The sequence below is a fragment of the Garra rufa genome, chromosome 8 (genome assembly GCF_049309525.1).
Source record: "Garra rufa chromosome 8, GarRuf1.0, whole genome shotgun sequence".
In the NCBI taxonomy this organism is placed as follows: domain Eukaryota; kingdom Metazoa; phylum Chordata; class Actinopteri; order Cypriniformes; family Cyprinidae; genus Garra; species Garra rufa.
Genome location: NC_133368.1, coordinates 44,191,111 through 44,212,080, shown reverse-complemented (window position 1 = coordinate 44,212,080; position 20,970 = coordinate 44,191,111). Strand labels below are relative to the sequence as shown.

At 31.2% G+C, this 20,970-nt stretch overlaps 1 protein-coding gene across 1 annotated transcript in view; it reads left to right on the top strand.

The window, feature by feature from the left end:
* Positions 1 to 20,970, top strand: part of LOC141340204 (uncharacterized) — a 152,585-nt gene that overhangs the window by 1,406 nt on the left and 130,209 nt on the right. The window contains exons 2-14 of the mRNA XM_073845130.1: positions 859 to 950; positions 3,972 to 4,079; positions 4,152 to 4,176; positions 4,836 to 4,973; positions 8,053 to 8,627; positions 11,100 to 11,120; positions 11,234 to 11,293; positions 14,720 to 14,773; positions 14,937 to 14,981; positions 16,509 to 16,535; positions 16,629 to 16,673; positions 16,789 to 16,833; positions 18,220 to 18,273. Coding sequence (XP_073701231.1) covers positions 859 to 950; positions 3,972 to 4,079; positions 4,152 to 4,176; positions 4,836 to 4,973; positions 8,053 to 8,627; positions 11,100 to 11,120; positions 11,234 to 11,293; positions 14,720 to 14,773; positions 14,937 to 14,981; positions 16,509 to 16,535; positions 16,629 to 16,673; positions 16,789 to 16,833; positions 18,220 to 18,273 — 1,289 coding nt within the window. The remainder of the gene's footprint in view (positions 1 to 858; positions 951 to 3,971; positions 4,080 to 4,151; positions 4,177 to 4,835; positions 4,974 to 8,052; positions 8,628 to 11,099; positions 11,121 to 11,233; positions 11,294 to 14,719; positions 14,774 to 14,936; positions 14,982 to 16,508; positions 16,536 to 16,628; positions 16,674 to 16,788; positions 16,834 to 18,219; positions 18,274 to 20,970) is intronic.

Sequence of the window (20,970 nt, the reverse complement as noted above, 5' to 3'; positions counted from 1 at the left end):
CCCAGGCACGTGAGGCAGCGTTCATGTCCGTCCGCAGGGGTGAGGAAACTACCACACCCAGAAACGCACGGCCGAAGAGCCATTCTGAAAAGAACGTCTGATCGGCCGCGAGAAATTGCTCTTTTGTGATCCTGGATTGCCCAGGGAGGAACCGCGGGGCAACCGTGTACTCGCCGGGGCTGCTCGCTGGATGCAAAAGAGGCTTTATAGCCGTGAAAACGGCTGCCCGCGGGACCTCGCCGGTGGCCGCCAATAAAGCTCTTTTGTGAAGTTTCACTCTTTTAGTCTTGGCAGCACACCGGCGGGAGGGAGCATGAACTCTCGAAGAACTCTGGATTTTAATCTCTCTCTGTAGTAGAGGCGTTAAGGCTCGAACCATTGGCTCTGAAAGCAAAAGTCTGACTGAGTGGTGCGCGCCGCCATCTTATATACCCGTATGTGCGTATATATTAATTACATTGACTAAAAACACAAAAGACACCAGTAAAAGTAAAAATTACTAAAATCAATGAATATGACATGTTGATATTGACTAAACTGAAAGAATATTTCTGCCAAAAGGCAAAAACTAAGTGACATTGTAAAACTGTCTAAATTAAAGGGCTCTTTTATATAGGAGAACATCTGAAGAGAAAGAAACTTCCGCTCTCCATTCAATCTCGTTGCTGTTGAGATAATAAAGAGATTTCATTTCAGATTTCTTATTCCTATACATCCACATTTTTGTAATATAAGCCTTTTTTAAGGTTCATAATAGGTGGCATTGAGAAGGTAAAATGTGCCGTTGCAGAAACAAAGCATTCCAGAGTGTCAGTCATAGCCTGCAGAGACTGAAACTGAAATCCCTGTCACCCACAGCACAGCTGAAGAAAAGAGCCTCGGCTTCTGGACATGCAAACACTTGTACCATACTTGCACTTCGGTCACAGGTCACATACGCTCACACCCGGGTCAGAAACTAACCGGGACTCAGGGGTGAAATGCCACCAAAAGTGATAAAAATGCCCCAGATATATAAACTGAGGAAACAGTGCTTGAGGCCATGCATTTTTTTAATTTGTTTGAAAGAAATACTTTAAATACTTTTACTTTTATCCAGTAAAGACACAATAAATTGATCAAAAGTGACAGTAAAGACATTTATAATGTTACAAAATATTCAATTTCAACTAAATGCTGTTCTTTAGAACTTGATTATGTTTCCTGAGTAGCAAATCAGAATATTAGAATGATTTCTGAAGGATCATGTGACTCTGAAAAATGGATTAATGATGCTGAAAATTCAGCATTGCATCACAGAAATAAATTACATTTGAAAATATATTCAAATAGAGAACAACATTGCAAATCTTACTGTTCAAAAACTTTTGACTGGTAGTGTATAATGAATCAAAAATGTATGAGATTAAAACAAATTGGATTAATTGATGATTAATATATAAAAATGGCTATTGCGTATTTAAAATATTCAGTTTTTCAGAAATCCTACCTGTTGTTTGTGTATGACTGAAATAAATTACATTTAAGAAATTTTTCAAATAGAGAACATCTTTTTTAATTTGTAATAATATTTCACAGTATTACAGATTTTTATCGATTTTTAATAAATGCAGCCTTGTTGAACAAAAATAGACTTCTTTAAAAATCCAATTGAACTCAAACTTTTAGAAGAAAAACAGCAGTGTATATGCCAGATTATTATGCAAACACCTCAGTATTTTACTGTTTTTGCTGTACTTTGAATCAAATAAATGCAGGCTTGGTGAGCAGATAATACTTCTTTAAAAAACATTGCAAATCTTACTGTTCAAAAACTTTTGACTGGTAGTGTATAATGAATCAAAAACGTACGAGATTAAAACAAGTTGATTTAATTGATGATTAATATATAAAAATGGCTATTGCATATTCAAAACATTCAGAAATCCTACCTGTTTTGTTTGTGTATGACTGAAATAAATTAAAATTTAAAATATATTCAAATAGAGAACAGCTATTTTAAATTGTAATAATATTTCATAATATTACAGATTTTTATCTAAATAAATGTAGCCTTGTTAAGCAAAATAGACTTTTTTTAAAAATTCAATTGGCCTCAAACTTTTGTATATACTGTACCAGATTTTTATTCAAACACCTCAGTATTTCTTTCAGAACAGCAGGGATGATCTCACTTCACATTGTGGTCGTATTTTAGGCCAGTGCAACACCCTGATGACCAGGACGGAGGAACGAGACAATGCTAAAGAAAAGACTAGATAAGGTCAGGCCCTCTGATCACCATGACAACAACCATAGCATCTTGTGGAATGTCTGAAGAAAGACTAAAGACTTGTAAAACTAACTCCACCCATATTCCTCTTTGTTTGCCTCGTCTCGTATATCTTAAGTCTGTCTTACGGCATAAAAGCCCAAACCAGGAGTAGTAGATCAGCAGAATAGTTTTGTCAGTATCTCTACATCCACATATTTTTTTCAAATTCACTTCACACTGACAGTTTATAATGAACTATTCTGGTCCAAAAAGCAACAAAATCATAAAAGTAATCCATATTTAGACTTCTGAAGTTCTCTGATTCTGCAATTCAGTTTAATTAAAAGCAGTTTTGGATGACAATGTTCCTTTGTGCATCAGTTATGCCTTTAATGAACTGAATCTGATATTTAGGCTCAAATGGAAGATTTATGTATTTAAGGGGAGACACTGCAGGCAAAAACAGTTTTTTTCATGCACCTGTCAAGTTTGAGATTTTGGGCTTATGGTGTTTCATAAAGTGTTTTTTCAGACTAGTGGAAAGAAAACACCCAAAAGACACTGTTAAGTGTTTCTTTTATAGCACTTTATCTATTTGTGTCAATAGATTTCAATTACAATCCATATTTTTAAATGCTATTTTCTCAAAATGAGTTTTTTCTCCTACACTGAGCCATAAATCTCCACTTCAGTAGTACTTACACACACCAAACTTTACATTTTTATTCCTGTCTTTATCCTGAATGATTTTTACAGAGGGATTTGTTCATATATAATTTGCTTGATTTTATGCAACATTTTATTCCCCCAAAAATGGTTAAAAATACATTGTCTGTTTTTCCTGAATTATGGAGTGACAAAATGAGATAACCAAAAGGAGATAAAGAGGTTTATAGTGTTAAAAAAGATTTCTATTCCAGATAAATGCTGTTCTTCTGAACTTTCTATTCATCTAAGAAACCTGAAAAAAAATCTACTCAGCTGTTTTCAACATAATAATAATACATGTTTTTTGAGCAGCAAATCAGAATATTAGAATGATATCTGAAAGATCATGTGACTGGAGTAATGATGCTAAAAATCCAGCTTTGAAATCAGAGGAATAAATTACATTTTAAAATATATTCAAATAGAAAACAATTATTTTAAATAGTAAAAATATTTCAAAGTTGTACTTTTTTCCCTGTACTTCAGATCAAATAAATGCATGCTTGACGAGCAGAAGGGACTTCTTTAAAAAACATTGCAAATCTTACTGTTCAAAAACTTTTGACTGGTAGTGTATAATGAATCAAAAACGTATGAGATTAAAACAAATTGGATTAATTGATGATAAATATATAAAAATGGCTATTGCATATTTAAAACATTGAGTTTTTCAGAAATCCGACCTGTTTTGTTTGTGTATGACTGACAACTATGCATCAGTTTAAGTTTATATTATGTTAAAACTGTGGAGTCAATCTTAAATTTAGGCCTAAATATCTTTTGAGTGTGGATTTTTTAATGTAACAATTGGAAAAGGTACATGAGACACAACTATAGTGCTTACTGCACTATGCTTTTAGCTTCACTCTCTCTGCAGTCTTGAGGGGAGACATGCAATACTACTAAAGAGTTCGGTGGGTCCTCCTCCCCTTAAAAGTGGGAGGGAAATGGGCCGTGACAGTCACAGACACAGCCTGAGGACGCCGTCTACTTCTGTTGACTCGGGCAGAAGCGAACTTCACTTCAGAGCCTGCTTCACTCGCTCACACGTCACCTGAGGAACGCTGAGCTGCACACCTGCGCTGCTCGCTTTTGGCAAGAGGCTTTGCTGCCAAAGGTGAGTCACTTTTCAAAATCTAATAAAAATATGAGCTTTTCTTTTATTGCTGTCTTTAAGCTTGCATTTTAGTTGGCTAATAAAGTCTATAGGGAAGGTAATGTACACTATAATGTACAGGTTTGTAAAAAGAAAAAAAATATTATCAGTATGTGGTTTCATGTGCCTTTGGAAATTGTTAATGGTTTATTTATTCATGTTTGAGAAGAAATGCACTAATTAACAAAGAAAATAAGAAAAAGTGTTTTGCATCAAGAAAATGAGAAAAATTAGATTAAAGCAATGCATTTTTACATTTGCATTATTATAAATGTTTTGTAATGTATTAAATGTTATGTATTGAAAGTAAAGGAAATCACAGTAAAATTATGCAACAAATACTTTTAATTTTCTGTAAATACTTTTTTTACAGTTTTTTCATTGTATTTTTTTATATATATATACACAATCAATGGCCTTAAAATAAGCTTCATGCAAAATATAAGTCTTATTTTTGGCAAGAAATGTGATCTTGCAGAAAAAGAAGACGTGTTTGCATTGCATTCATGATATTCAAGCATTGCTTCCTCCAACATTTTTAAAAAATGTGTATTATTATAAATGGTTTTGCAAAGTATTAAAGTAAAGAAAATCATACAATCAATGGCCTTAGAAGAATCTTAATTCTCTTCATGCAAAACCTTGATTTTGGGGTGAAATGTGATCTGGACATGTTCAAGTTTCTAATAATATACTAATATATTATGATTTTTGCAGGAGTGGCAGTCATGGCTCAGACGTTGAGCTGGTCTCTGTTGTGTTTTGGTTTGCTGAGTGTTTGGGCTCAAGATTTCTATGAGGAAAAAACCGGGCCAACAAGAGTTAAGACTAGAGGACAGAAACATGATGGTCAATGTAAGACATCTCTTTGTTAATACCTGACATTATGATTGCATTCAAGTGAAATAATCGATAGTATTGTAGGTACTTTACTCAACTTTCTTGATCTAATTAATTGCCAGTGGATAAAATTAAGTTACGTCCTACATGTTTTCTTATTGCATATCCTGTTTCATTTGGATGTGTCACATTATGAAGCTAAAATGGGTTGCAAATGCATTTCATGTTGACTTTAACCTCTTAAATGTGGTCGTTCTTGACACCTAATGAAGATATTCAGCACTCTTCTTACTATGTACAGTTGAAGTCAAAAGTTAACATACACCTTGCGAATCTACAAAATGTTAATTATTTGACCAAAATAAGAGGGATCATACAAAATGCATGTTATTTTTTTATTTAGTACTGACCTAAATAAGATATTTCGCATAAAAGATGTTTACATATAGTCCACAAAAAAATAGTTGAATTTATAAAAATGACCCTGTTCAAAAGTTTACATACACTTGATTCTTAATACTGTGTTGTTACCTGAATGATCCACAGCTGTGTTTTTTGTTTAGTGATCGTTGTTCATGAATCTCTTGTTTGCCCTGAACAGTTAAACTGACTGCTGTTCTTCAGGTCCCACAAATTCTTTGGTTTTTCAGCATTTTGGTGTATTTGAACCATTTCCAACAATGACTGTATGATTTTGAGATCCATCTTTTCACACTGAGGACAACTGAGGGACTCATATGCAACTATTACAGAAGGTTTAAATGCTCACTGATGCTTCAGAAGGAAACACGATGCATTAAGAGCCAGGGGGTGAAAACTTTTGAATTTGAAGTCGGTAAATTTAACTTATTTTGTCTTCTGGGGAACATGAAAGTATCTTCTGTAGTTTTTGAAGAGCAGTACTAAATGGAAAAAATATGATATTTAGGCAAAATAAGAAAAATGTACACATCTTCATTCTGTACAAAAGTTTTCACCCTCAGCTCTTAATTTTCCTTCTGGAGCATTTGAACCTTCTGTAATAGTTGCATATGAGCCCTTCAGTTGTCCTCAGTGTGAAAAGATGGTTCTCAAAATCATACAGTCATTGTTGGAAACGGTTCAAATACACAAATATGCTGAAAAACCAAAGAATTTGTGGGACCTGAAGGATTTTTCTGAAGAACAGCGGGCAGTTTAACTAACAAAGGACTCATGAACAACTATCACTAAACAAAAAACACAGCTGTGGATCATTCGGGTAACAACACAGTGTTAGGAATCAAGTGTATGTAAACCTTTGAACAGAGTTATTAACTATTATTTTCTCTTGTGGACTATATGTAAACGTCCTTTATGTGAGATATCTTATTCAGGTCGGTACTAAATAAAATATAACATGCATTTTGTATGATCCCTCTTTTTTGGTCAAATAATTAACATTTTGTAGATTCTGCAAAGTGTATGTAAACTTTTGACCTCAACTGTATGTGTTATAAACTCATAGGTCACCATCTCATGCTGTCTAAGAAACATAAAGTTAGTTTTATGCCTTAAAACGTGCAATGTCATGTTAGGACATACTAGACATTCTAGCAGCATATTTAAAGGCCGTCTAGGAGGAGGATGTGTCTGGATGTAGTGATTTTGGAGCCCTGAGGCATTCAGTTCTTCTAACATGAACATGATTTATTCAAATCTGTATAAGACCCAGTAGGCCATGTCTTGTCACCGGTGACATGAAGACTGATGAGCTGCTGTGTTGAAAGTAAGATCAGATGACAGATTGCATTGCTTCTTTAATCTAAAAGGGATCATTGGGAGACTTAGTGGATTAAGAAAACATTGACATTTTCTGAAACATTCTGGAATAATGTATACTTTTAAAAGAAAAGTAGACAGATAAAAAGCAAGATAGATGGCAGGGTGCAGCACTATTGAGAATTTAATTTTCCTTTTAAACCCCAAATTGAATTGAGGTTGTAAATAGTATGCAGAACTGGAATTTAATGAAGTATTAAAAATGAAATGACATGCAAAGAAATGCATATTACTGCTGTCAGTCAAGTTTTTAATTGTTTTTAATTAATTTAGCTGTCAGTACTTTAATACACTTTTAAAATAAATTAACTTTTACTTAACAATTATCTAATTTACTCAATATTTTATAAAATATTATACATCAAATTTAGTCAATATATCTAATATGTTAAAAATGTTCTAAATATATTAGTGCTGTCAAATCGATTAATCACGATTAATCGCATCCAAAATATTTTTTTAACATAATATTTGTATGTATATATATATATATATATATATATATATATATATACATACACCAACATACATATATTTATTTATATATAAATATATATTACATATATTTCCTAACTGGGTGTATTTATATATAGACACAGTACAAACACATAGTTTATATATTATCTATTACACAAGAAACACACACACATATTATTTTATTCTATTCTATTCTAGACTATTATATTCTTATTCTATTAATTAATTATTTTAATAAATAAACTTTTAATTTATAGAACATAATAGAACACTTTTAATTGCCCACAATGATCTAATTTACTAATATTACAAAATATTATATAATATACTTTATCTAACATTAAATATATGCAATGTATCTAATTTACTCAATATTTTATAAAATATTATATATTTATATATCAATTTTGATTATATTGTATATTCATTTTAATATTTATTTTATAAATCTGCAAACAATGTGAAAACATTTTGTGGTTTTAATAGCTGTATTAATTGATGACAATTTTAAACCTACAGTTGAATCATTTTGTACATATTAGTGAAAAAATAAATGAATAATTAGTCCAAATTAATAATGTATTTATTTATGTTTTGTCACAAAACATATAGTAGACTAATGAATTTCCTTTGTTGTTTGACTGTGTTGAATTTCTTCGAATTGCAACTCAGTAAAATCGTGTCTATCCAAAATAAAAAGAAGTCTGAATATTAATATTCTGAAGATAAAATTCCGATCTTTTTTATCTGAAGATAAAATTCAGTTCTAATCATTTTAACGCTGCTCTTCCCTTTTTTCCCCTTGCTGTGGCCTCAGCCATCTTGGATGAAGACTGTGGACTAGAGTTGGCCTTCCTGCTGGACAGCTCTGAGACAGCCAAAGACAACCACCAGCAGGAGAAAAAGTTCACTATGGACATTATAGAAGGCCTCCAGAGCATCCGCTTGGACACCGGTCGCAAACTCAGCTGGAGAGCGGCCCTACTTCAGTACAGCAGCCACGTTATTATCGAACAGACCCTCAAACAGTGGAAAGGCTCAGAGAACTTTAGGAGCAGCATCATGCCGATGGCCTACATCGGGCATGGCACTTACACCACATACGCCATCACCAACATGACCAAGATATTTGTGGAAGAATCAACCCCAGAAAGCATCAAGATCGCTCTGCTTCTCACAGATGGGACTTTTCATCCCAGAAACCCTGATATCTTCTCTGCTATGGCTGATGCAAAGAACCAGGGAGTGAAGGTCTTCACGATCGGCATCACTCGTAGCGCCAATGACCCGGCCAACACGGCAAACCTGAGACTGCTGGCCAGTACACCAGCCTCCAAATTCCTCTATAACCTACAGGACACGAACGTCATGGAAAAAGTCATAACTCAGATTGTAAGTATGATGTCTCCAATCACTCATTCTGTCCTCACACTGTATGAACAGGCAGGCCCACATACAATTCGCCACAGATTTTCATAGAATTGCTTAAATTCTACTCATTTTTGTAGCTTCAGCTACCAATAAGAGTATATTCAGCTTCATTTATTACTGTTTAATATGTTCAAATCCATTCCCCAGATTTTTTTTTTCTATGAGTGCAGGAATCGCAAAAAGCTTCCAGATTATGTCTGGGCTTGTTCAAGCGTAAACGTTATAAGCTACTAACACTATTCCAGTTGAGACTACATAGAGCTTATTTTACATGTTTGGGTATCTACAGGTATCAATAATAGGCCTACATACAAGCTTGAAAATGATTCTTGATGTTGATGGGTGCAGAGAGTTCATTCAGAGGATCTGTTTAACTGATTCAAGCAGTAGCTAACTCCAAAGTCTTTCTTTTTCTTTTTTTGCACTGGTTATTGGTTGAACTGTATGTGTTTGATTCACTAAAAAGAACCAGTTCAAAAGAGTCATCAGTACTGGAATCAGCTGCACCAGTGAATGTTTCATTCAAATGACCGACTTTTTTTACCAGTTCAAAAAAGTCACTGATTTAAACATTTGAATCTTTTTGAATGATTCATTTAAAAAAAACGAGTCGACTCATAAGAGTTATTTAATGTGATGCATCCTTTTGATTTGCTAATCCAGTGAGTTCTTTAAGATGATCTCTCAGACTGATTCAAATGTCTGAATCTTTTTTGGACATTTTTTTTTAAAGAAATTCGACTCATAAGAGTTATTTGTTGCACTGTATGCTTTAAATTCGCTAAGAATCAAAAAACCAATTCAAAAGAGCTATCTTGAAATAGGGATGCACTATAATATAGTGAACTTAATGTAGGATGTTGCCAATTATTTCAAATTCACACTCAAGACTCAGTTCTTATATTCTAAGATTGACTAACTTTTTCTGTTAATTTTATCTCTTTTTACATTATTATCACTATATTCCATCACTGAACATAATTGTAAATTGATGAAAGATCTAGTGAGTTCATTAAGATGATCTCTCAGACTGATTCACACATCTGAATTTTTTTGTGAATGATTCATTTAAAGAAACGAGTCAACTCATGAGAGTTATTTGTTGTGCTGTATGTTTTTGATTCACTAAGAATCAAAGAACTGATTCAAAAGAGTCATTCTTATAGAATCGGGCTGCACTACAATATGGCAAACTTAATGTAAAATGTTCAAATTCACACTCTTGACTCAGTTCTTAAATTCTAAATTTTCTAAATTAAATTCTACTGTTTTTGTTAGTTTTATCACCTTATAGATTTTTATTATTGTATTCCATCACTGAACGTAATTGTAACTTGATGAAAGATCCAGTGAATTTATTAATACGATCCCTCAGACTGATTCAAACATCTGAATCAGTTTGAATGATTCATTTAAAGAAATGAGCCGACTCATAAGAGCTATGAATCAAAGAACTGATTCAAAAGAGTCATTCTTATAGAATCGGGCTGCACTACAATATGGCAAACTTAATGTAGAATGTTCAAATTCACTCGTGACTTCAGTTCTTAAATTCTAAAATTAACTGTTATATACTGTTTTTGTTAGTTTTATCTCCTTTTACATTTGTATTATTGTATTCCATCACTGAATGAAATACTAACTTAATGAAATATCCAGTGAGTTCATTATTACGATCCCTCAGACTGATTCAAACATCTGAATGATTCATTTAAAGAAACGAGTCGACTCGAATCATAAGAGTTATTTGTTGTGCTGCATGTTTTTGATTCATAAAGAATCAAAGAACTGATTCAAAAGAGTCATTCTCTTGGAATTATGTCATGCACCCAGCAATGACAACTCAATAGTTGTATTTTCTATGGCTATGTACCACATTATTTTGTGGTACATAGCCTTTTTCTTAGCTAGTTGTTCAGGCTAGAAGATGTGTTAAACCAGTTTAAAGCAGATGAGACCAGCTAACCACATTTGACGCTGTATTTGATAAGAATATGGCCATGCAGAAGATAAAATAATTATGCGCAGACACCTAACGATTAGCCTTTCTACACTTTATTTACTGTAATTAGCGTAAACACGTACTGTTGTGGCTTCTCTGACATGCATCTGGGTTTATAAATTCTATAACTCTGTGTTGTCATTCCTGCTGTTAAACTGATATGTTCATTAAAGCAGGTTTAATTTTTCCCATTTGTGCAGAAACACTTTGATATGATTTCAATGTACAGCAAGACTAGGCATGTTAAATAACACTGTTTCCTTTAATCACATTTGTTGCTCTGGGAGATTTGTATAATGTATAGCCTGATATTAACTGTTCATACTGTTTACCCAAACTGCACACATGAAAGGCTTGCCAAAGAGCAATTATAGTATAGCAGCTAAAATTTGGACGGAATCTAATTTTCATGTTGTTACATCTCTACACAGGCTCAGCTGGCAAACGATGGGGTAAGTAAATAATACTTTGCTTTTCTTGGTAATGTTTATTACTGCAGATGAAAGAGTGAGATTCCCAATAAATGAACTGATTTGAAAAATGATTCTCTTTACTTTGTATTTAGTGTCCTCTGTCCCCGAAGTGTGCTTGCGAGAAGGGCGAGAGAGGACCCAGTGGCCCGGCTGTAAGTATTTTCACTTCAACATGGGACGGTGTTTCCACGCAAGCCCACAGGCGCATTTTTCTCCTCTTTTTTCTATTCCTAAGAGGTACAGATTCCTTTGAGGAATGTCAACAGTGGGAAGAGACAGGCATGATTCTGACATTTTGGATAACTGCTTTGCTTTGTAAAAGTCAGGATAATTATCGTCTTTGTCAGGACCCCTCAGCACTACCTTGGGGAAAACACAAAATAAGATTCCTAACAAGAAATCTCCTTCATGTTCAGACTGTTGAAAGTGAAGAGAGTGTAATTGCATGTTTTGGCTGAAAACCTCGACTTTCAAACACTTACGGGTCCAAAATTAACATTTTGCCACACCTGCCAATGATGGTTTAATAGCTTTAGTAATATATACAGTCAAGCCTGAAATTATTCATACCCCTAGCAAATTCTGACTTAAAGTTACTTTTATTTAACCAACAAGTTTTTGTTTTTTTTCACGGAAATGACACAGGCTTCTCCCAAAGATAATACGACGATGTACAAGAGGCATCATTGTGTAAAAAATATTACTCATGTTTTATTTACATTTGAACAAAAAGTGGCATGTCCAAAATTATTCATACCCGTCTCAATAATCAATTGAAAAGCCTTTATTGGCTATTACAGCAGTCAAACACTTCCTATAATTGCTGACCAGCTTTTTGCATGTCTCCACTGGTATTTTTGCCCATTCATCTTTGCACAGTAGCCACTGGAACTTCAAAACCTTTAGATACATTTACATTAAGTTGATTAAACAGCTGTTCCCAATGAATCAGGGTAATTAGGATGCTTTAGAACAGCTTGGACTATTTGAAATGGTATAGAACTTAAGATTTTCCTATAGACTGTGACAGTTTGCAAAGGGTATGAATAATTTTGGACATGCCACTTTTTGTTCAAATGTAAATAAAAGCTGAGAAATATATTTTTTCCACAATGATACCTCTTACATCGTACATCGTCTTATAATCTTTTGGGAAAAGCCTGTGTCATTTCCGACCAAAAAAACGTTCTGGTTGAAAAAAGTAACTTGAAGTTAGAATTTGCCAGGGGTATGAATCATTTCTGGCTTGACTGTATATTTTTGTCTCTATAACTGCAAATATTTCGTATCTTTTCCTTGCATTTTTGAGACACATAATGCATTCCGTTATGTCACTTAGATCAAATAGATACACTGAACAAGTTCAAACTGACTTAACATGGTTTATAAAACTAACCTGTTGTGTGTAGATCATGTTAGAGTCAGTTACTCGTTGATAGACGCCTAACCATCATTATCCAGGTGCTTTCACCTTTTTGGGATTCCATACATTCTCATGACTATAAATTACAGGCCTCAGGAATTGCTCTCATTAGTTTCATGTTCTCCGGCCTGCACCTTTAGTGCTGACCAGGTGCCGAGTAAACGCATATAATAACTTGAACTGGTTAAAAAACAATTCACTTGATATTTCACTTATTTTTTAACTAAAATTGCAGTATTTAGCAGACAATTTTGTCAGATTTAGCTAACTTCTGGGAATAATATTTACAAATTTGTCTCCAAATAGTAGCTAGGTTAAAAACATAAGCCAGTGTTGGATTTGTTAACTAAAAGTAAAATAAAATAATAATAGTAGTTGAAATAAAGTCTAAATGATCAAATAAAATCTAAATATTAGATGAAAAATAAAAAAATAATAATTGAGAAATAGCAGAAATATATATTTTTTTTAAGCTGAAGTACTACAAAAAAAGCTAAAATAAAAATAGATTAAGGCTAAGAAATGTAAATACATTTAAATGTATAAAAATTGCAAAAGCAGACAAAATGACTAAAACTTTAAAATTTCAAAAAATCTAAACTAACCTAAACCTAAACTGAAATTAAAATGACAATGGAAAATATAATAATAAAAGTATTTATTTAAATATATACATAAATATTTATGAAATATTAATTATTAATAATAATAATAATAATAATAATAAAAAGTTACAATTATAAAATAAAATCTAAATAGTAGATTAAAATTAAAAAAATTAAAAATGTCAAAAAACTGACAAATGACAATAAGATTATAAAAAATAATTAAAAAAAAGATAATAAAAAAATTATAGTAGATGAAAAATACAATGAAAAATACAAAATACAATAATACAAATAAATACTTGAAGTATTTAGCTGAAGTACTAATTTGATCCTAAATAGAAATACATAAAAAAGGAATAAAAATGACACATAAAACTAAATTTAAAATGACAATGGAAAATATAATAATTAAGAAGATTTAAAATATTATCAAATATTAAAATAGTATATTATATATGCATTATATATAAATAATGCTAAAATAACACTGGCATACAAAACTTAAAAAAAAATTGAAATAATAATAATAATAATAATAATAATAATAATAATAATAATAATAATAATTAAAACCAAGTTGAAATTATAAAATAAAATGTAAATAGCAGAAATTGTTACCTTTAAGAAAAAATACAAATAAATGAATGCTAAATTGAAATACATAAAAAAATAAGAAAAAAGTACATAAAATGACTAACACTTAAAAATGATGAAAACTAAAATTAAAATAACAGTGGGAAATATAATAATATAAGATTATTCAAAATATTCTTGAATATTAAAATAGTATATAAATAATGCTAAAATAACACTCACATAAAAAAACTGATCTGAAAAATTAATAATAATAATAATTGAAATAAAGTTACAATTATAAAATAACATTTAAATAGTAGATTTAAAATATTTAAAAATTAAACAAAAATTCTTGCCTTGGAAAATAACGGAAATAAACACTTTTAAGCTGAAATGCTAAAAATAAAAATGAATGAAAGCTAAAATTACAAAAGAATTACAAAAAACAATTAATGACAAATGCACATAAGGGACCAACTTAAAAATGATGAAATATAAAATTAAAATGACAAATGGAAAATATAATAATAAAAGCTGATTCAAACTATTCTTAAATATTAAAATACTATTTAAATAATGCTAAAATAACACTCACATTAAAAAAAACTTGCCAAACTCTTATGTGTCCTCTATGTAAATTGAAAAAAAAAAAAAAAAAAGATAATCTGAAGTATGTTGTTAATCAAACAGTTTCATAGTATTTTTTGTCTATATATGAAAGTCAATGGAACCTGAAACAATTTGCTTACCAAAATATCTTCTTTTGTGTTTCACAGAAAAACAAAATGCATTTTGTGCAAATGTCTTTGGGGTGTACTATCTCTTTAAGTGCATGCAGTGAATTTTGATTGGTTAGTTCTTTGTGTCTAATAAACACATGAGACATATGAGGTCATAAATTTTTCACTCATTAAGCAAACTGTTTGGGTGGAGTTGACACTGCTGCTCACTTTCTCTAATTTCCCCTGCAGGGAAAGAAGGGTCGCCCAGGTGAGGACGGAACCCCTGGGGCCAAAGGTCAAAAGGTCAGTATTTTGTCTTTATGTCTGCTATCTATCTGTCATTCTCTCTAGCATGTGCTTGCTTTTGTGAATGCACGTGGGAAATGTGATGAGGAAGCTTATGGTTAGTTAGACTGTTGTATTCTAAAACCTTTTTTCAATCACACTTGTTTTATTCTCTTTTTAGGGTGAGTCCGGTTTAAGTGGACTTCCTGGTCGTGAGGGAACAGAGGTGAGTGGCTGATCGGTTGGACAACAATTTACTATTTAATCTTGATTTAATGATCTTTTGATAAGCTATTTGGGTAATTTGAATCAAGTATGTACAAAAACAAAGAAAAAATGGTCTTCTAAACTTCAAATGTCAGGTGGTGTAATGATCAAGAAAATAGTAATCAGATATTGTACAAAACTTAAACATTTCCAAAGAATTTTGTTCAATTATTGTGAACAATATTTTATTGTACATATATTTACATGTATATATTTATTTTACATTTATTTAATGTGTATATACATATAAGACATATAAATATTTTTTATTAATTATTCAAGTAATTATTTGCAAATGTGAACTACCCATTTGTACTAATTATCAATTATTAAATATAAAATATTTAAAAAAAAATTTTACAACAAAACTGCTTTACTCTAACATTAATGAACTATTAAATCAAATAAAATAAATTAAATTATATAATTAAAAATTTCTAATAGTTGATGAAAATTTCTAAAATTAAAAAATATTATAAAAAAATACTTATAAAAAACTTAATACAAATAAATGTATAAAATGACAAAAGCACACAAAATGGCTAAAACTTAAAAATGTTGAAAAACCCTAAACTAAACTAAAATTAAAATGACAATGGAAAATGTAATTTAATTATGTTTTTAAGATAATTTAAAATATTTATGAAATATTAATTATTAATAATAATTGAAAAAAGTTTAAATCATAAAATAAAATTTAAATAGTAGAGGAAAATTTAAAAAAAAAAAGTAACTTACAAATGTCCACTAAAATTTTAATGGTAACGGAAAATATAATAATAAAAGATCATTTAAAATGAAATGATAAAATAAATTAAATGATATAATTTAAAAATATTATTAGTAGATGTAAATTTCTTAAAAATGTAAAAAAAGTACAAATAAATACGTTTAAGCTAAAGTACTAAAATAAAACTGAAATTAAAATTATTTGATATTAAATAGAAATATACTAATAAAGATCATTTAAAATATGATTAAATATTAAAATATTAAAATAGTATATTATATATGCATTATATAAAAATGATGCTAAAATAACACTGACATACAAAAGAATTGAAAAAAAAAAGATTAAAATAAAGTTGAAATTTAAAATATAATGTAAATAGCAGATGAAACATTTGTAAAAAATGAAACAAAAATTGTTGCCTTGGCAAATAACAGAAATAAGAAATAAATTAATAAATTAATTTTTTAATCCGAGATTGTTTTTTACAATCTCCAAAAAGTAACACCACCTAGAAATTTTTGACTTTAAGCCTTTAAAAAAAACATTACAATTATTTCACAAATTGAAAAGTTTTGTCAAGTATGTATTGTATGTATGAGCTGCATTTGATGTATTTTCAAAATAATTTAATATATCCAGACAATAGCTTAGTGTCACATTGTTGACCAATATGCAAGAATAAATGTAAAAAATATTTAAAAAAAATAATAAAAATTTAAAATAATAAATAACGTCTTCCTGTTTTGTTCTCAGGGGAAACCAGGCTACCAAGGAGAGAAGGTACTGAACCCCTGCATATATTCATAATATATTTTCTGTTAAAGTACACAGTCATATGAGATTGATCTTTTGATCTTTTCTGATTGTCTACAGGGTGAAAGAGGAGAATGCGGCACTCCAGGAATCAAAGGAGACCGGGTGCGTAAACTTTCAGACGTTACAGTATTCTGGCCACCCCTCCAAGATGTACTGAACACCGTAATACAGTATATCTATCAAATGCTCAATTTGTTTATAATGTATCATCTGATAGGGTCCTGAAGGTCCGGTTGGTACTCAAGGGTCCAGAGGTCTGCAGGTGGGTCTGATTATATATTTATTTCATATTTATTCCTTTGTAGTTAAATATGCAAATATGGAATGTTTTGGAGCCGTTTACACCTGTCTTTAGCATTGACCACTTGTACTTAGATCACCTGAGACAGAATTTTTAAACTAAAATGTACCATTTTATTTATTTTAAACTAAATGTGAGAGATTATTTCTATGAAAGCATGTTTCTGGTAATTGCGACTTTTTATCTCACAATTCAAAGTTTTTTTCTACAGTTTATTTCTTACAGTTCAAACTTTTTTCCTCCACTTCTGAAAAAAAAAAAAAAAAACGGATGAACTCAGAATTGTGAAATATATACTACCAGTGAAAAGTTTTATGATTTTTTTAAATGTTTTTTAAAGAAGTCTCTGCTCAACAAGCCTGCATTTATTTGATCCAAAGTACAAAAACAGTAACATTTTGAAATATTTTTTATGATTTGAAATAACAGTTTTCTATTTGAATAAATTTTGAAATTTAATTTATTCCTGTGATTTCAAAGTTGAAATTTCAGCACCATTACTCCAGTCACGTGATCCTTCAGAAATCATTCTCCAGATCTTTCTATTCCTCAAAGAATCCTGAAAAAAATGTACTCAACTGTTTTAAATACTGATATTCAACCAGAACGTTTTTTTGGTCGGAAATGACACAGGCTTTTCCCAAAAGATTATAAGACGATGTACGATGTAAGAGGCATCATTGTGGAAAAAATATATTTCTCAGCTTTTATTTACATTTGAACAAAAAGTGGCATGTCCAAAATTATTCATACCCTTTGCAAACTGTCACAGTCTATAGGAAAATCTTAAATTATAAAATATGTCTCTTAAACAGAATGATTTCTGAAGCATCATTTTACATTGAAGACTGGAATAATGATGCTGAAAATTTAGCTTTGATCACAGGAATACATTTAAATATATTCAAATAGAAAGCAATTTTTTAAAAATAGTACAAAATATTTGATAGTATTGCTGCTTTTGCTGTTTTTTGGATCAAATAAATGCAGGGTTGGCAAGCAGAAGAGACTTCTTTAAAAAACATTAAAAATGTTAATGTTCAAAAACTTTTGACAGGTAGTTTAAATGTCAGAATTTGAAGTTTATATCTCGCAATTCAATCTCAGAATTGTGAGGAAAAAAGTTAGAATTGTGAAATAAAAAGTCACAGTTACCCATTACCTATCTTTTATCCTTTGGCGGAAATGGGCTTCAGTAAATTTCCCCCAACATATGATTAAACATACACTTTACTGTATTGTAAAGCAGCATAATGCTTTGGTGTCTACAGATAATGTCAGACAGCCTTAAAAACACAAGTGTTCATGCTAGACACTGAAACATACCCTTTCATGTTTCCGCTGCAGGGTTTACCAGGACCGCAGGGCGACATTGGACCAGAAGGCGCACAGGGAAAGAAGGTATGTGGCTAATAATCACAAACCATTATCCTGAAAATTTCAGCTCATCATGTTTAACTCGCACACCTGGAAAAGTTTCACCGTTTCCAATAAATCCAGAAGCCTTTGCTTGTTCAGCATGTTACTATGCATGAGAAAACCCATGCACTTGACGCTTATTTGTTTGTTACATCCATTATATATAATCCATTAAAGTGTTTAGACCAAAATGAATGAGAAATATTGCTTTCACATTTCTTTAGAAGGATTTATCATTCATATGCATGCATGCATGTAAACCCCACTCTAAAGTATAGATTAGAGACAAAAGAGACTTACATAAGACAGACTTTTGGATTTTACTCCATTATGTTTCTAGGCCTTGATAAGGACAATATGATATATATTTTTATGTAAATACTTTATGCATCCCTTTACAAGGCATTTTAAATTTTCTTACCAGTTTTTTATCATTGAAAGGAATAGTTCGTCCAAAATTAATTTCTTTCATCAAAGCTATAGACCTTAATCAGGTTAGATGCCATATTGATTTTTCAGTGAATTTTCACTCTCAACTCACAACTTTTTGGGGTATTTTTTACATTATCAGTCAAAAGTTTTTTTTATGTTTTTATAGAAGTCTCTTCTGCCCACCAAGCCTGCATTTATTTAATCCAAAGTACAGCAAAAGCACTGAAAATCTGAAATATTTTTACTATTTTAAAATAACTGTTTTCTATTTGAATATGTTTTAAATGCAATTTATTCCTGTTATTTCAAAGCTGATTTTTAGCATTATTATTCCACAGGATCCTTCAGAAATCTTTCTAATATTCTGATTTTCTGCGCAAAAAACATTTATTATTATTATATTGAAAACAGCTGAGTGGAATTTTTTTCAAGTTTCTTTGATGAAAATAAAGTTCAGAAGAACTGCATTTACCTAAAATAGAAATCTTTTGTAACATTTCTTTATTATCACTTTTAAACAATTCAAAGCACCCTTGCTAATTAAAAGTATTAATTTCTAAAATATCTTTGCCAAAAAAAGAATGATACTGAGCCAAGCTTTTAAATTGTATAGTGTAACATTTTACAAAAGCTTTTTATTTCAGATATATGCTGATCTTTGGATCTTTCTATTCAAGAATACTAAAAAAGATGTACTCAACTCAATATTGATAATAATAATATTAAATATTAGAATATTATATGATTTCTGAAGGATCATGTCCTACTGAAGACTGGAGTAATGATGCTAAAATGCAGCTTTGATCACAGAAATAAATTATATTTTAAAATATATTCAAATAAAAAAAGAAGTTATTTTAAATACTAAAAATATTTCACAATATTGTTGCTTTTGCTGTATTTTGGATCAAACAAATGCAGGCTTGGTGAGCAGAAGAGAATTCTTTAAAAACATTAAACATCTTACTGGTCAAAAACTTTTGACTGGTAGTGTGTACTGAAAGATTTTTGATGTCACAAAACAAAACAGTACAATACAATACAACACACATTACTTTTATAACAGCCTTGTTTTCACACCTGTCAAAAATGACACTGTAAAAGGTCTAATCTCGCATTGCTTTAGGAATCTTGGCATGCGCTACTTTTATGACTCTCTAATGGTTTACATTGACTATGAACTGTTATGGTATTGAAAAGACATGCAATTCTTTGAAATCTCTCCTTTGTCATTGATTCCAATGCAAAAAAAACAAAAAAAACATGAAAGTGAGTAAATAATGAATTTGAATTGTTAGGTGAAGTAATTCTGTATGTCTGACTTTTAGACAAAATCTTCTAAGCGTCTTCTTTCAAAAAAGACAATGCTTATGTCTGCGGTGCAAAGGGTTCACAAACTGCGACCATTTTAGTATAAGCATGTCTTGTGATTGTGCTCAAAAAGGGGGCGAAGATGAACAAACGCGTTTTGACTTGTTTTGGATTTGCTTTAATAGAGGTCTGCTTCTCTTCCAGTAGTTTCCCCTTGTTTAATTTAACTGCAGGAAGCATTCAGAGGCATTTAGGCATCTCTGCAGATGTCTTCACTAACTGGGGATCCTTATACATGCATGGGTTCACAAAACCGTCATGAAAGACAAATTGTTTTGTACTTCCTGTTTAGAAGCAGATTCATCTAAAAATAGATGATACCGCAATAATAAATCATAATCCCTTACTCCCTGAGGTTAATAGCCAAGCAGTGAGATGCTATAAAGTGCTTGTCAGGTCAGCATAAATGCTATGGGTGGTCTGAGATTATTGTCATGGTAGCTAATAACAGCAGAAATGTGTATGATGGAAAAATGCTGTGCAAAGTATAAATTCATGCACAGACATGCAGGTGACGTGAACAAAGAGAATTTCCAGCTTTTAGAAAGGCAGCACAGTAAGGGGCTATTGTAAATGTCATGAGCAGATTTGTGACTGCTTGCACTGACCTACTTTAGATTTGATTGACAATAGCTGATGTATACAGTATATGGTCCTGGTTGAAAATGAAAGGAAAAGTCAAAAAATTAGATGCAAATGTACTCACCCTCAGGCCGTCCAAAATGTAGATGCTTCTTCATGGGAACTGATTTGGAGAAATGTACAGTAGCATTGCATCTATTGCTCACCAATGGATCCTCTGCAGTGAATGGGTGCTGTCAGAATGAGAGTCCAAACTGCTGTTAAAAACATCACAATAATCCACACCACTCCAGT